General features: G+C 37.5%; 1 protein-coding gene across 1 annotated transcript in view; it reads right to left on the bottom strand.

Moving 5' to 3' along the window:
* Window positions 1-1,388: 1,388 nt before the first annotated feature.
* The window catches only part of epb41l4a (erythrocyte membrane protein band 4.1 like 4A), a 46,190-nt gene continuing 29,343 nt past the window's right edge, over window positions 1,389-18,235 (bottom strand). Inside the window, exons 7-23 of the mRNA XM_043231760.1 lie at window positions 18,052-18,139; window positions 17,873-17,961; window positions 16,133-16,196; window positions 15,951-16,042; window positions 13,304-13,381; window positions 11,637-11,740; window positions 10,196-10,280; window positions 8,486-8,563; window positions 7,601-7,714; window positions 6,541-6,591; window positions 5,631-5,708; window positions 5,370-5,489; window positions 4,457-4,504; window positions 4,307-4,375; window positions 3,036-3,146; window positions 2,876-2,954; window positions 1,389-2,101 (exon numbers count right to left, since the gene is read on the bottom strand). Coding sequence (XP_043087695.1) covers window positions 1,991-2,101; window positions 2,876-2,954; window positions 3,036-3,146; window positions 4,307-4,375; window positions 4,457-4,504; window positions 5,370-5,489; window positions 5,631-5,708; window positions 6,541-6,591; window positions 7,601-7,714; window positions 8,486-8,563; window positions 10,196-10,280; window positions 11,637-11,740; window positions 13,304-13,381; window positions 15,951-16,042; window positions 16,133-16,196; window positions 17,873-17,961; window positions 18,052-18,139 — 1,459 coding nt within the window. The 3' untranslated portion in view covers window positions 1,389-1,990. The remainder of the gene's footprint in view (window positions 2,102-2,875; window positions 2,955-3,035; window positions 3,147-4,306; window positions 4,376-4,456; window positions 4,505-5,369; window positions 5,490-5,630; window positions 5,709-6,540; window positions 6,592-7,600; window positions 7,715-8,485; window positions 8,564-10,195; window positions 10,281-11,636; window positions 11,741-13,303; window positions 13,382-15,950; window positions 16,043-16,132; window positions 16,197-17,872; window positions 17,962-18,051; window positions 18,140-18,235) is intronic.

The following is an 18,235-nucleotide window of genomic DNA, read 5'->3' as shown; positions in this document are numbered from 1 at the left end:
ATCGCTGCAAAAGAGTAATGTCCTCACAGTGCAGTGTTAATGAAAGTTATCGTGCATATACATACGAAGACAGCACAGATTTGATCCTCCCTATATGCAAAGCGGTTATGTTTGGGGCCCCTTGCTCTCAAAGATTTTAGTTGCGTACCGTTAGATATACCTGGGTTGCCAGGTCTGCGGAAAAACCCAACCCAATTGATAATCAATTCTAGTCCAGCCGCTGTTTTCCACTCGTTCCGGTGAGATCACTTTAACCCATAGTGTAAAAAAATGGTGGAAAGCAGCAGATTTTATTTTATTAACTCGGCAACCCCACTTCATCGCAAGCAGGCCGCAAAATTTCGTTTAATGGGGACAAAAAGTGGCGCAGAAACCATCGTAAATTTGATCTTACGATCGTTGCTCTTATGCGTACATAAGCGTACGTGGACTCTGAGATCAAATCTGTGCGTAAACACGGGTTTATAAATGACTCCAATGGACTTTTTGACACATGCACTGCAGCTAACCATAAATAACCCCCTTAGCGTCGAGAAGCCGAGCGCAAACACCACTCACATTGCATTCAAATATTTATAATCTGCTATCAAGAGCTCTATTATTTATAATCCATCATTTCTTGTCTCACTGTGCTGGAACATGCAGAGTTTTGTAGGCTACACAAAGCTTCTTCTCGCAAAGGTCTAGTGGAAAAAACGACTGACACATTAATTTTGTTTAGGCTCAGTCCACATGCGCATGTGCCCAGATCTACAGCTACTAACGAAATTAATTCAATTAATATTTTTTAAAAATATCACATTTTTTAGATTAATTTTCCTAATGAGTAACACGAGCAATCTCACGCCACCCAGCGGCCTTTTTCCAGTTTTACACACGTCGGCGAAACCTATAGGATATTAGCATCTCAAATGAAAAAACATGTGTGACATAACCAATTCAATTTTTAATAACTTGCATAATAAATATTAGTCTCAATCTGATCCTCGCGAAAAGCGGGGCTAAATTGCGGCTAATGAATTAATTTTTCCGTATGCAATAAATTGCTTCGTGAACTGAACAGATCAACTACACACTACACTAACTTACTATATAACCTAATAACCTATATAACATATATGTTTAAACATTCTACCAAATTAGCGATCTGTGTCGCATTTTTAGCGCATAATAAAATTACGAATTTGTTTATTTTATCAATTAAAAACATTAAGTTTAGTTCTTGAACAATTAGGTCATTTTTACTCTTCCACTGACTAAAGAATCCTAATAAGCTGTTTGCTTGCCTCCACTGGCTGCAGTGTGTGATTTCGCAGGAAAACATCCTAATAAACAAAACTAATTTGAACCAGACCAGACCACCGGACAAGGTACAATAACCCCCAGAATGAATCTAGTATAATGTATTTATTGACAAGAAGTTGTTAAAACTCAAGAATTCGAGCTTCCGGTTCAGCTACAGTGATTTTGAAACAGTTACAAGAGTCTACATTATTGTGCAAAAACAAAGATAGAAATACAGCAGCATTTCCTACAGCAGAGCTGACTCAGCCAACAACAACAACAACAACAACAATAGTAATAATAATAATAATAATAATAATACCAAGCACTGTTTACCACCATCATTCCCACATGGCGCTCGAGCTCACAGACGTTTAATACTGTAGAAAATGTGTTCAAAACAGTTTGAGATGGTTGCGATATCAGACCTGACACCACCGGCAGTCCACCATCCTTCATGATTGTCAGTAGGAAATCAATCTAATTTCTACGTTTGCAGCGTGCTTGTGTGACGCACGGGCAATCCTAGACTGGCGAGGAAATGCATTTTCTATGATTTATGGCATGAACCGTGAAGAAAAGGAGGTTGGATTTTTATCGAGGGCGTCCGTGCATCTGGATAACTTCAGTGTTTTCATACAGGCTCCGCCGGAGCTCGACCTTTCGACCCTGCCGTTGGTCCGTGACACGTCGACTGTGAAAACGGTCACGTCTCGGTTTTCACTCGAGATGTGTGTACGGTCTTCACCACCTTGGCGGTGCTTTTTGTGTCCTGCTCGGAGCTCTCCGAGAGAGTGTCTTTGGAGCCTTTCTTCTTCTGAAGGGAAGAAAAACAGGCACACGATAGAGCGAGAAACATCAGACGTGGACTAAATAGCCAACTGAAATCAGATGAATCTCGCTCTAACGGTTAATATTAAGATAAGCAATGAAACGGTTGGCTACTTGAACGAATAGCTACCCCAACAATTAACATTTGCAGAACCTTTACTCACCCGCAGACCTTCCAAGATTAGCATGAGTTTGTTTCTTCATCAGATTTGAAAGAAGATAGCATTGCGTCACTTGCACACCAATGGATCCTGAATGGGTGCCTTCAGAATAGTCCAAACAGTTGATAAAAACATCAAGTAATATACACCAGTCCAGTCCATCAGTTTAAATCTTACGAAGCCACAAGCTAAGTGTTTGTAAGTAACAACACCATCAATGTAGCATATATTAAATTCAATCCAATATCCATAATAAAATCACATATTTGTTTCGATCTACTTTGGCTTTTAAACAGACTCGTATTTTATCAATGGTTTGAAGTTAGAGATTTGTTTCAACTCTTCTTGAGACTTTAACAGATGGACCGGAGCGGCGTGGATTACTGTGATGTTTTTATCTGCTGTGTGGACATTCTGACGGCACCCATTCAGGATCCATTGGCGCGCAAGCGATGGAAGGCTACATTTGACCAAATCCGATGAAGAAACCCACTCATCGACATCCTGTACGGCCTGAGGGTGAGTAAACGTTAAGCAATTTTTCCATTTTTGGTGGCCTAGTCCTTTAAATAATTAAGAAGGCGAGATGCGTGTCTGACCTGTGCAGGGGTCGAGCTGGAACCGGGCACGTCTGCGGTGCGGGTGACCGGGAGAGGAGGCACCAGATCGGTCCGAGAGCTACAGGAAAGACAATAACGGTGAATCCGACGTGAGATCGGAGAGAGCGCCATACGAAACATCCTCTCAGAATGGACTTACTTGACCTCGGAGAGCACAGACCGCTCGCCGTCCGAACAGTGAGAGCGTCGATACTGCCGGAAGCTCCTGGGAGAATGTGAATGGCGGATCTTGATCGGGTCACCTTGCGTTCTGAAACCAGATACATGCAGTTGTTTGCACTTCGGTGCCACAAGGGTTTCTGTCCTCAAAGTGCCCCTATCACGGATTTCGGAAAATGATCTTTCATGAAGTGTGCAACTCAGCTCTAAGTGAATGAAAACCTCCTGCAAATTTTTAAACCTAAAAGTGCACCGTGCGTATTATTCTCAAAAGAAAGAGTCGACTGAATCATCGAAACGAGTAGTTTTTAAATCGATTCCCAAGCCGAAACATATATAACCCGCCCACTTGTCTTCTTGCGTTGGTCTGAATGAAAATGCAAATTCATTCTTCACCACCAGGTGCCGCTAAAATCCATCTCCAAAAGGAAAGTTTGTGAATTCCACCAATTGCTGAGAGGTTTGGAAAAATGAATCATTAAATGAATCGTTCGGGAGTCGTTGGACAAATAAGGTAAAAATACCAAGTCCGTTGTTTGAGAAAAGCAAAATATGAATCTTTAAAGAGACAGTTCACCCAAAAATGAATATTCTGTCATTCATTACTCACCCTCGTGTCCTTCCAAACCCATGATATCTTCGTTTGTCTTTGGGACACAAATTAAGATCCTGACACGATGCAGGCTCAGAAACATATCAAGGGCATTGTTCAAATATCCAACAATTCAATTCTATTTTGGAGAGTATAACACATGTAAACAATACATGCAACATGACACAATTATGCAGAGGAGACCATTTTTCTTCAATAAAATTATTTTGGCTTTCTTTACGCGCACAAAGGATTTTCATAACTTCGTAAAAAAAATCACGGTTGAACCACCGACGTTAACTACGTTCCTGGGGCTTGATCGTGTTAGGACCCTTGCTGGAGGGTTTTTTTGTGGTCTTCAGGCATGAGTGATTAACGACAGAATTTCCTTTTGGGTCAGCGATCTCTGTAAACGCTTTTATTCGGTGTTACTGCAAACTCAGCATTCAGCGGACTAATATCCCCAAACATCAGATGAAGAGCTCACCAGGGACGGCTTCAGAGCTTCACTGAGCTGAATAATGCATGTTTTCTATGGACACTAATTGAGAGAGGCACACTTTCATTAAGAGTATACATTGGGGGATTCCCTTTTTTACGGAATACCGATGTTTTCATGATTGTCCTGTTGTATAAAAGGACAGGTTTATTTGACTTACTCCACTTTCTTGTACGGAATCTCCTTCAGTTGCTCCTCAGAGAGACCTGAAGGGTCGACCAGCTCCTTCCTGCACACAAACACATGATCATCAGCCGTCCTCTGCTTTTTAGAGATGTGCGATGAGCGACGAGGGGGAAGTTAAACTCACTGGATGTGCTTCCAGAGCTGCTCCTTAGCTTGGACGTCAGGACTTCGTCTGCCACAGACAAGAAAGAAAAAGCGTTCAGAGGCCGGCACAACAGGCTCAGCTATTAACGATTTGAAGAAATAGTTCCCCCAAAAGTGAAAGTTGTCATCATTTGGTCACCGCTGACTTCCGTAGGAGGACAAAAATAACATGGAAGTCAATAATGACCCAAAACAGCCTGGTTGCAGACTTTTTCCAAATATCTTCCTTTGAATGAAGAATGAAGAAATTCGTAAAGATCTGGAAAAACTCCATGGCGAGTAAACTTTCATTTTACCTTTAACCCTACAAAGCTACTGTATCATATTTATGAGCCTCTGAACGTGATGAAAACGTCGCTGTCACATGCAAAATACTGCTTGTATCCGATTGAGAGTTTATCCAGTAAGAGCTCTTTTACTGTAACTGTACAAACATCCAGCTTCAGCTACTGCTTTAGTATCTTAGTCAGATCCGGGCTGATTCTGATCAGATCCAGTAAAGGTCAGAAAGATTGCGGCCATATCTCTAGATGAACTCTTACTGGCTTTACTTGATGCTCCATCAATCGTTTTCTAAAAGAATCGGATCACCAGGATCTTTACTTTCACTGTTCCTCAGGAGAGCGACGATCTTCACAAACATCTCACATCTTCTTCAGCTCTGCATTAAGTGTTTTCAATCTTATCTTACTGAGACACGGAGATACGGAGTGACATTTAGGCCATTTTACGCCAGTATCTATCATACTGTTAAAAAGATCTCATCGATTTCCATTACAAGCATCAGCATTTCATCTCCGCGGATATTTTTCCTCTGGATAAAACTGACTTGTTTGCCCCACAAAAGCCTGCCGGATCAAATATGTTGCATTTTAAAAACTCTAAAGGCTTACGATCGTGAGCGGTGTCGCGAGCGGCGATGGTTGGGATCGTTGGGCGTTTTTTCCTTCTGTCTGCGAAGCACGACCTCCCACTGCGGACCAGAATCCACCATCTCGTTCTCCTGCCGGGAGCTGCAGGTTATAGAGGTGCGAACGCATTTTTAGTGTAATTCAAATTCTTGATTTCTTGCAAAGATTTCCTGCTTTTATTAAACAAATGTTTTTATTAAATCCATCCATATATTTCCAGGAAGGCTGCGCTCAATCACGCACCGGTTCCTTTTTTTACGATGTTCTCTGTTGGAATTCTCGGATTCGCTGCCGCTGCTGGTGTTTCCACGGGAACGTGACCTAAAGGGGCCAATCAGAGGGGTTAAAGGTGACGGGGCAGAATAGAAGAGGGAAACAGTCTCTACAACGGATGCTCTGCAGTGAATGGGTGCCGTCAGAATAAGAGTCCAAACAGCTGATAAAAACATGACAATAATTCACAGCACTCCGGTCCATCGGTTAACATCCGTAGAACACAAAAGCTGCGTCTTTGTAAGAAACAAATACATCAGTTTAATTTTTAATCCAGCATTTTAGCTTCAAACCATCCCTTCTGGACAAAATATCCAAAAAGTCCATTGTAACGCTTCCTCCGGTGGAAAAGTCGATCTCTCGCATCAAAACCCAGCCACATATTAGTTGAGAGCTGTTTTGTAAACGCTGCATGATCTGTGCAGATTTCTCTCCATTTTCATTGGAGGATGAGTTGCTATCCAGAAGCAATTAAAACGTCTTAACGATGGATATGTTTCGTGTTTTGTCTTCTCCGGATGCTAACTGATGGACCGGAGTGCTGTGTGTTATTGTGACGTTCCTATCAGACTCTCATTCTGACGGCACCCATTCACCGCAGAGCAAGTGATGTAAACCTTCTCCAAATTCTCGGACGGCTCGAGGGTGAGTAAATGTTCAGCAAATGCTCATCTTTGGGTTGCTTTAACACGCTACATCCTGCAGATTGTGTCTCAAAAAAAGCAAAAAACGGTTCTATTTAAAACCCAAACAAGCTGCGCTGCCCTGAAAAGCATGCATTAGAAAAACAAAGACATGCACAACTCCAAACGATTGTTTCATTTCTGTTACTGAGCTCGAAGCTGTCGAAATCTAAAGGAGCGAACAAATAAAAGCGAACCTCCTCCTGAAGTGTTTGTTGGCCTGTGGTTCGTCGGTGGCTTGACCTCTCCTGTCGAGAAAAAACACAATGAAGGACATTTAAAGAGAAACACGGGTGCTTTCATCATCTCTGACAGACAGACTGTGAGGATTTATCAGTATTTATTTATTCTCAGCCATTCTTTCATCAGTTCCTGGCCTGCGGCACGATTCACGCCCAGAGGCAAGAACTCCTAACTTTACTGCAAGACAATCAGACTTCAGCTGAAAAAACACAACTAAATAATACATGTGTCGTAGACTAATGTAGACCGTGTAGACTAAAGTACATTTCAAAAATTATTTTTGACATTTATATATTGCTATAATTTTTTTTTTATACTTCCAGGTTTTATTTTAATGTAGATACAGTAAATCAATAAATAATTATTCTGATGCGGCTAGTGTTATTTTAGTATTATTTCTAAGCTATAATTTTCATAAATATTTTTAATTGATAAAAAAAAACAATACTTTTACATTTTTATAAATATTTTAAATTGATTAAAAAACACTCCATTTTAATTTTTAATATTTAGTCATTTGATACGCATTAAAAATGTGCTATTTTGGTATATTTAGTATAATCTGTTTTGATTTCAGTTTAATTTTTTTTAGCAATAAGTTAGCAATTTTAGTGCTTAAACTGTAAGAAATGTTGCCTAAATAACAGCTAAACTAAAATTAGAAAAGTGAACATGCAAAAATAAAAGCTAATTCACAATATTAATGAATGCGTAAAGTACTCAAATTAAACTTATATAGAAACTGAAAATGACTAAAGCACAAAAAATATATATATTTTTAATCAAATCTTTTTATTTCACATTATAACAAATGCATTTATTTATTAACGATCTATTGATTTCTGTATATAGCTTGGTTTTAGTTAACAATGCTAGTCCTGTACTCTTTGTCTTCTTACATCAAACACATTCGCTCCAGTTTATTTCCACTAGAGGGAGCAAATGCATCTGGATTGAGATTCACTTCTTCAAACGCATTAAGACTCAAGGTCACGAACGAGAGCGAACGCGCACCTTCGGCGGGCCGAGAGAGACGGCTCGTTCTCGCTGCCTCCAGAGGGGGACCGGTGGTGAGCTTTGGGGAATTTAGGAGATTTGTTCCGCTCGCTGGCCGAGTTATACAGACCGCTGGGTAAAAATAAAGACGGGAGCGCTTAAAGAAGACAAGAAGGCACGAACAAAACAGATGCAAAGACTACAAGGGCTTTAGTATGGAATACCATAAGAAAATACAATAATGCATGAACATAAATCAGTGCTGATACTACTAAAAATCACTTTTTGATGACCTAAAGTAATCAAATTAAAACTAGACAGAAATGCTTTAAATTTATTATTATTATCTTCAACTTAAAAATTGTTAAATAAAATCTAAACGCAACTAGTTTAGGGTATTGCAATTAAATCCATACAGAATTACACGTAAAAAAAATAATATACAAAATAAAAACAAATAATAAAGCACAAAATTACTAAAAAAAAAACGAGACTACAAAAGTAAAAGCTGAAATGTGAATATATACAAATAAATGAAATCAAAAGAGCTGAAATTAAAGAGTCAAAAAATGAAGGAATAAAGCACACAATCGAGGAAAATGAAATAAATACAGCTTTAAGATGAAGCGCCAAAATTAAAGTATAAAAAACGCATAAACGACTTCAACCAAAATACGGAAAAAGGTTAATAAATACAACTGAAGTTGAAGTATTCAGTTTAAAGCAATATAGAAATATACGCAGATTATTAAAATACTGAAATGCTAAATTCGAATTATTTATAAATACTATAAAGCTACAGAAATAATCAGATAGCAGCGTTATGAATCCAACAGTGGCGTGGTGAATATATGATACGCTGTATGTGTTCATGAGTCATTATTATTCATCTCAGCTGTGTACCTCTGAGGAGCGTCTTCTTCCCATGGTGCACCGGGCTTGTTCTGCGGCTCTGAAGTGCTGTCTGTCTTTGCTTTGGGACTTTGGGGAAACACATTGAAACAGTAGCGGTTTTCATTTGTGATAGTCTGTAAAAACTCAAAAACGAGATCAGATCGAGAGCAAACGAAGAAGATGAATCTCCGGCTTCTCCGGCGTTTCTCCCGAGGAAAAAGATCCGGATCCCAGACTTTTCTCTGACTGCGTGGCAGCTTGTGACTTATCTGGGTCTATTTTTAGCATTTTTACAAAAAAAAAAAAAAAACATCGGAGACTAAGTTGAAACAAAACATCAATGAAACATTTCTTCTTCAGTAGGTTTGTCTAGTTTACCAGCAAAAATATCTAAACATTTATTCATATTTATATATATATATATATATATATTAATATGATTATACATATATATATATATATATATATATATATATATATATATATATATATATATATATATATATACATTATATATATTTTTAATATTGAGTAATTTAATACGCATTAAAAATTTGCTATTTTGGTTCATTTAAAATATTACTATTTAGTATAATCGGTTTTGATTTCAGTTTAATTTTATTTAGCAATTAGTTAGCTTACATGAAATAAAAATAAAGGCTAATTCACAATATTAATGAATGCATAAGTTTAAAGTACTCAAATTAAACTTATATAAAAACTGAAAATGACTAAAGCACATAAAAAAATTCAACTAACTTTTTTTAATCAAATCTTTCTATTTTATATTATAATAAATGCATTTATTTATTAATGATCTATTATCTATTAATGATTTATATTAATAGATAATTACTTTCTAAATATCTAAACATTTTTAAATCAAGATACACTAAGACTTGTTTTCTGTGTAGAAAAATGTATTTATATAAAAAATATAATTTATATGATTATAATTAAAATGCATTAGGTTCTTTTTTTTTGTAAAGCTTTTGTGATTTAAGACGTTGTTTTTGAATTTCAGTAAAAATATAAAATCATCCATTTATCATGATAAACTGACTTCAGAATAAAAGTGACTTGATCAAAAATAAGTGAGTTTTTTAAATGCATTTATTTCTTGTCGATTTTTCAATCTTTAAAGTCATTTTGCATCTCATTTAAATGATTCTTGATTTAAGAATTTTTAAATAAGCGGCACAAAAAAAAAAACATTTTGTCTTGTTTTCAGTACAACAGTTTCATAAAGCATGATGAATTTTATTAATAATCAAAATAAACAAAACAAGGGAAAATATCTGTAAATGGAGTTAGGAAATATTTTAGTTCATTTTATTATCGCAAATTTTGGTTTTTAATTTTAAGCAAAAACTGACTTTTAATGCATTGTCCGGCAATTTTCAGAATCTGAAGTCATTTTTATTCTCAAGCAAATGTGTCTTTGGAACGTTTAAATATTTGTAAACAAGAAGAAAAGTTCAGGAGGGTCTAAATTGTTTCAACTTTCTCAAAAGATAGTTCTCCTGAAATTCCTTAAGACAGCTAAAGATAGACCCAAATGAGTCAATAGTTGTCGTAAAGTCTATAAAACGAATGAGATCCCGAACTGAAGGAGACCTGAACGAATCCTCGGGGTCTTTTTCTCAGGAGAAACATCTGAGATGCAGCCATTTTGAGAATGATCTGCCACTGTTTGCACTGAAACGCTATGTTGAATACCTCTTGACCGGTGTGTGTGCGGTGCTTTTGAGGCCTTCGCTTGCGTTCTCCGTCTTGGTCACCGTCTGTCCTCCGTTGCTCCGCCCTAAAGCACATAATTCCCAAACATGAGCGCTTCTGTGGCCAAAAACATCAGTCTGAGGTAACGGTGTCCATCAGAACACTTCCTGCGTCCATCTGCATCCTCCACTCCAGCCCTCTCTAGTCTCTGCTCTATTGTTTGAGTGTGTGAGTGTTTTACAGAACAATAGAGGTCAGGAGTGACCCATACATTCCTGCCTCAGCTCATCACCGACAGCGTTCATCTCGACTGAAGCAAACGCCAAGCGCTCAATCACACACCTCATGTCATGTGACGCAAATAGGCGGTCTGCCAAAACCACAGCTTGTGTAATATTCTGCTATAAGCAAAACTGTGGATAAGCACCGCCTTCTTTTTTTAGTCCCGCCTATGACTAAAATCTCTGCCTGTTCAGCCCCGCCCAACGATTCTATATCTTTGACTCCTTAGCCCTGCAACCGATTCTACATCAATGTCTGTTTAGCACCGCCTACTAACTATACATTTTTTCCCTGTTTTAGCCCCGCCTAACGATTTTACATATCTGCCTCTTTAGCCCCACCTACCGATTCTACATCTGCCTGTTTAGCCCCGACTACAGCGACTACAATCTCTGCCAGTTTAGCCCCGCCTACCGACTATACAGTTCTTCTAGTTTAGCCCCGCCCACCGACTGTACAGTTCTTCCAGTTTAGCGCCGCCCACCGACAACAATCTGCCTGTTTAGCCCCGCCCACCGACTATACAGTTCTTCTAGTTTAGCCCCGCCCACCGACTGTACAGTTCTTCCAGTTTAGCGCCGCCCACCGACTACAATCTGCCTGTTTAGCCCCGCCCACCGACTAATACAGTTCTAGTTTAGTCCCGCCCACAGACTATAACAGACCTAGTTTAGCCCTGCCCACCGACTACATTCTGCCTGTTTACTGTACAGTTCTTCCCGCCCACAGACTGTACAGTTCTTCTAGTTTAGCCCCGCCCACCGACTGTACAGTTCTTCCAGTTTAACGCCACCCACCGACTACAATCTGCCTGTTTAGCCCCGCCCACCGACTAATACAGTTCTAGTTTAGCCCCGCCCACAGACTATAACAGACCTAGTTTAGCCCTGCCCACCGACTACATTCTGCCTGTTTAGCCCCGCCCACAGACTGTACAGTTCTTCTAGTTTAGCCCCGCCCACCGACTGTGCAGTTCTTCCGGTTTAGCGCCGCCCACCGACTACAATCTGCCTGTTTAGCCCCGCCCACAGACTGTACAGTTCTTCTAGTTAAGCCCCTCCTACCGTCTGTGCAGTTCTTCCAGTTTAGCGCCGCCCACCGACTACAATCTGCCTGTTTAGCCCCGCCCACCGTGTTTTCAGGGTGTTTTCAGTCTCACCGCTTCTCTTCGGGTAGGTCTTGCTGCGGGTTCGGATCACCTGAAGGTCGGGTCGTGGCAGGGTCACAGACTGCTCTCGTCCGATCTGCATCGCGGTCTTTCCACTGGAAACAGAAACAGAGTCACACCGCTATGATAACTTCATCAAAGCCTTCCAGGGCTCTACACTTTGGGTTTCAAGCTGAAGTAAAGTAAAGGCATGTTCTTAAAGCACGACACAAACAAATAATTCTCTTAGTATTCTTGTAGAAACATCTTGATTCATGATAAAAGTAAAAATGACTTGAGATATTATATAAGATACTATATTATTAAAAATTATTTTTTCTTCAAACGCGCAAAAATATCTGCCAGTGGGGCAAGAATTAAAATGATTTGCAGTGCTGTCAAATGATGAATCACAATCCAAAATAAAGTTTTTTTTTGTTTACATAACATAAATGTGTGCATTGCGTATATTTACCATGCATACATAAATACACATGCATGCACAATATGCTTTTATGCTTATATACTAAATATATTTATACTTACTATACGTTAAATGAATATAAATATGTGCATGGTCATATTTTCTATACATGCACTGTATGTTTGTGTATTTATTCACACATAACAAATATATGTATATATATATATATATATATATATATATATATATATATATATATATATATATATATATATATATATATATATATATATATATATATATTTATATATTTTTATATTATTTTTTTTTTATTATTTATTTATTTATTTATTTTTTGGAATGGTTATTTGAAAGCAATAATAAATTTTTAATGCATATTTTTGCAAAAAAATATGCATAAATGCGTGACTTAATATCTTAAATCATTTTACTGATCAAGCAAATGCATCCTAATTGAATAATGAAGATATTTTAAATCGTAAAATCGTATTTATGAATGTATTTTTTTCAGTGCACCGTTTTTTTCGCGTTCGCTTCGAAAAGCTAGTTATCTTTTCTGTTCACCTCGTGCTGCGCTATGGAGGCTTTCTTTAAATCTTTTCATTTATTTGAATCCTCACGCATAACAGCAAAAAATATAATACATCTTATTGGTTTCTGCTAATAAACGTGAAGTTTGATCATTGCAGCTTACCGTTTTACCGCTGCCGTGCTTTTTAATGAAGAATAACGATCTTTTTTGTCTTAAAAACAGACATCTTTTAATGCCGGCAGGGAAAGACTTATTCAGAAAATGCATATCATGTTATTCTGTATAAACTGACTTTAAAAAAGCATGTTTGGCAGAAGCTTACGATGAAGAAAGCGATGCAGCCGTTTTAGGTTTATTTAATGACTAACCCTGAGAATATAATCACAGTAACATGAGTCAGTATTATATCACTGTCTGGACGTATCCAGTGTCTCAATACCTTGCGTCTTGGCTGTTTATGCGGCTATAGATTTATGACAACTTAAAGCAAGACGCTTTAATATTTCTAAAAGAAGCCTGCGAGGCTGCACTTATTTGACACAGTAAAAAAGCGTAATATTTTTACTATTTACTCGGCCGTTTTCTATGCAAATACGCAGGAAAATGCAATTTATTTCTGCGATCAAACCTGTATTTTCAGCATCATTAGTCATACCGATTTACATGAATCGTCAATTTTAACGCATGCTTTTTTTCACGAACCTGTAGCGATGCTTCGAGCCCAGAGAGCTGAACTTGGACAGCTTCCTTGTTAATGAACTGGACTCGTTCTCCGGCATCCTGTACAAGAGACGGAAACACGTCAACACTTTAAGCCATCGGCCATCGAAACATGGATGTCGCTTCCTGCTGTTGTGTGCGGCCATACTTTAACGAGCTAAATGACAGAACGAGCGCTAAGGAGAGCTCTCCTCTCATTAAGATTCGGAAGCTGCCAAACCAACCGGCGGAGAAGCGAAAAGCCGAAACATAATGAGAGATCAGAGCAGAACCGAGGAACGCCGCCTTTCTGTATAACTGGTCCCCGCTGCGTCGTGAAGACCGGACATGATTCGGCTTGTTGTTCGAGTCTGGATCGTCCCGTTTCAGATACAAACCAGCAATAATTCATCACAAGTATACCAGTTCTGCAGCTTTTAACCAGGGCTGTTACGGTTAAAAACTAAAACTAACTAAACGTTTTTTGTTATTTAAAATAAAACCACAATCGAGTGAAATTGGGGGAAAAATGGGTAAAACTTTAATATTATTAGCCTGAATTTATTGGTGTTTTTAATGTATTTTTAAATAAAATTAGTTAAATTAAAATAAAAGAGTAAAAAAAAAGTCACCTGATAAAATAAATGATCAGATGATATATATATATATATATATATATATATATATATATATATATATATATATATATATATATATATATATATATATATATATATATATATATATATATATATATATACACACATAAACACAATGTACATGTAAAAAAAAACCGATCATATTTTGAATAATTACTTTAGTATTAATTATATAGCTTTCTAGTGTTGTTTTTATAGAAATTTCTTTTATTTAAAAGTTACATTTTAGTCATTTCTGTTATGTGCTTTTGTCATTTTTATGAGTTTGTGTTCATCTATTTACTTAAAAAAATACTGTTTAGGTGTAGTTTATTTTATTTCACTTTCATTTATAGTTCAGTTTTATTTATTTTATTTCTCAATCATCAGTTTTAGTGCTTCAAATGACAATCTTAGGATAAATATAATATATAATGATATATAACTAACGCTGAAATAAAAATGTATTTTAAAAAGCATGCAGGCAGTAAAAAAAAAAAAAAGACACAACTAAATTATTTAAGTTTAAATAAATTTGAAAAAAGAAACTAAAATGTTAATCAAAACCATTTAAATATCAATCAGCCAATCAATATATTTATATATTTTTATATATAAAAATATATTAAAAAATATACTTGTGATGGTTAGGAGATATTTGCTGTAAATCAGTGTTATTTTATTATCATTGTGTGTGTGTGTGTGTGTGTGTGTGTGTGTGTGTGTGTGTGTGTGTGTGTGTGTATATATATATATATATATATATATATATATATATATATATATATATATATATATATATATATATTTTTTTTTAATATATATATAATTTAATATTTAATATATATATTATTTTTATAATATATATATACACACACATTCAAGATAAGACGCTGGTCCTGTCTCGACGTCTCTGTGTTTCTCACGCAGATTATCAGCAGAAAGCGTCTAAAGCTCTTTGGGGAGCGGAGTGAGACGGCTCTGATTAAACAAACACCGTCTGCTCAGAATAAAGACGTTCAGACCGGATTAAGATGTTTTTCAAGTGCTTCTCCTTTACAGAAAACCACAGCGAGCTGAGACTTCAAACTCTAATCAGGTCCATTCTGTCCTTTTTGACTTTAATAAATAGTTCAAACGTCTTCACAAGGAGCGGTACATCAGATGTTCATTTTATATATAGTGAGAATTAAAATATTATTTATTACGAGTACTGAAAGATGTGTGTCCAAAAAACATTTTGGTTTATTTACTATTATACATTTATTTAGATTATTATTAGCATTTATTATTATTATTAATAGTGGTAATTTTATGTTTATTTTACTATTTAATTGATTTTTATTTATTTTATTATTTAGTTCAGTTTAATCAAATCAACATGAGAAAACTAACCAAAATAATATTTTTAACATTTTATTCAAGCTTTATTTTTTATTTTGTTAATCTGTTTATTACTGCAAATTATATTTTATTTCTAATATAATTTTATTTCCATTTTAGTGTTTCGACTACAAATGAAAAAAAAAAGAAATGATACGTTTATCGGACGGAAATGAAGCTAACTAAAATAAAGTTACCTGAAATGAAATAAAATAAAAGATTACACTGAAAATTTAAGGTAAAGATAAGTGGGTTAAATTAATTATTAATTAATTATTATTATTATTATTATTAATAATAATTATTTAAATAAATTTAGCTGGCTAGCTTTCACTTTTTTATTTATTTAAATGTAGCTAAAATTAAAACCTTAAAATATTTTTTTTTAAATCTAAATAAAAGCGTTTCGGTTGCTTCTCATTTTTGCTCAGCCGAAGCTCTAAAACTGCTGAAAGCAATTCGAAGGAATAAAAGCCAAAACTCAAACGGAAAATAAAAACCGAATTAAAACTAAATGCCGATGTTCAAAACGAAAAAAAGCACAAAAACGAAAAGTAAAGTAAACCCCAAATCCTAAACATGAAAGCTAAATCAAACTATGAATAAAGCTGATATGAGTCCTGCCGTACCTGAAGAAGGTGTGATGCTCCACGCAGCACTTCCACAGGTTCTTGCAGGCCGTCTTACTGGCGGCGTCGAAGAAGAACGACGTCTCGTTGCACTGAAAACACACGAGGAAGCTGATCTGAAGACGCTTCACACACACGGGTGTATTTATTTACTGGGACGATGCATTCAATCAAAGACTTACGTCTCGGCCCATAACCCGCAGCTCAAACTGGGTTTCCTTGAAGTACACTTTTGTAATTCTTGGCCTGAAATGCCATCAAATGAATGTGCATTGTTTAATACCGTGAATAAAACAAATAAATAACAGTAATAGTAATCATCATACAGTATATCATATCATATAATATCCCATAGCACATACTATATACCATATATCTGTCATATACATTATCATTATATATATACTGTATATAGACACAGACACACACACAGCCACACACACACACATACACGCACACAGACAGACACACACACACACACACAGACACACACACACACACACAGCCACACACACACACACACACACAGACACAGACACACACACACACACACACACACACACACACACAGACACACACACACACACACACGCACACACACACACACACACACACACACACACACACACAGCACACACACACACACACACACACACACACACACACACACACACACACACACACACACACACACACACACACACACACACACACATACACACACACACACAGACACACACACACACAGACACACACACACAGACACACACACACACACACACACACACACACACACACACACACACACACACACACACACACACACACACACACACACACACACACACACACACACACACACACACACACACACACACACACACACACACACACACACACACACACACACACACACACACACACACACACACACACACACACACACACACACACACACACACACACACACACACACACACACACACACACACACACACACACACACACACACACACACACACACACACACACACACACACACACACACACACACACACCACACACACACACACACACACACACACACACACACACACACACACACACACACACACACACACACACACACACACACACACACACACACACACACACACACACACACACACACACACACACACACACACACACACACACACACACACACACACACACACACACACACACACACACACACACACACACATACACACACACACACACACACACACACACAGACACACACACACACACACACACACACACACACACACACACACACACACACACACACACACACACACACACACACACACACACACACACACACACACACACACACACACACACACACACACACACATATACATACACACAGACACATACACACACACACACACACACACACACACACACACACACACACACACACACACACACACACACACACACACACACACACACACACACACACACACACACACACAGACACACACAGACACACACAGACACACACACACACACACACACACAGACACACACACACACAGACACACAGACACACACAGACACACACACACACACACACACACACACACACACACAGACACACACACACAGATATTTATAGCAATATTTTTTATATATTAAATATACATGCATGTGTTTGTATGTATACTTACATAATAAATACACACACTGCACAAATATATGTTATGTATTTTGGATGCAGCTAATGTGTGATTCATTGTTTTACCTTTTAAAGGACCATATCATAACATATATCCTATTATATCATATCATAACGTTACTATGAACGACATGCACGCAAGAAAACCCTGTTTTTGGGGTAAATGATTCCTTCAGTTTAAACATCGACCTACCAGAAGTACTTCCCCACTTGTGTTTTGTTTTTGTAAACCACGACCCCCACCGGAGTCAGGCCCAGAAAATACTCGGACTGCTTCTCTCCCTGAAAACACAGAAACACTCAGAAACACTCAGAACCCACAGAGAAAACCAGAGCGAGCGGCGGAGAGGTGAAGAGACGGGACAGACTCACAAACACTGGGTGCAGGTCCACGCCGTACATCTCCAGGGTTTTGGCTGCTGCTAAATAATTATTTTCAGCCTCGGCGGGCACCTGACCCCTGAAGAAGAAACACACAGAAAAACACACCTGCTGCATGGGCTTTGATCAGATAAAAGCTCTTTCAGTGTCACTGTACAAAAACAGAACATCTTTC

Source organism: Puntigrus tetrazona, unplaced genomic scaffold (assembly GCF_018831695.1).
Source record: "Puntigrus tetrazona isolate hp1 unplaced genomic scaffold, ASM1883169v1 S000000401, whole genome shotgun sequence".
NCBI classification, from domain to species: Eukaryota; Metazoa; Chordata; class Actinopteri; order Cypriniformes; family Cyprinidae; genus Puntigrus; species Puntigrus tetrazona.
Note: the sequence above shows the minus strand (reverse complement) of the source record. Positions and strands in the feature narration are given on the sequence as shown.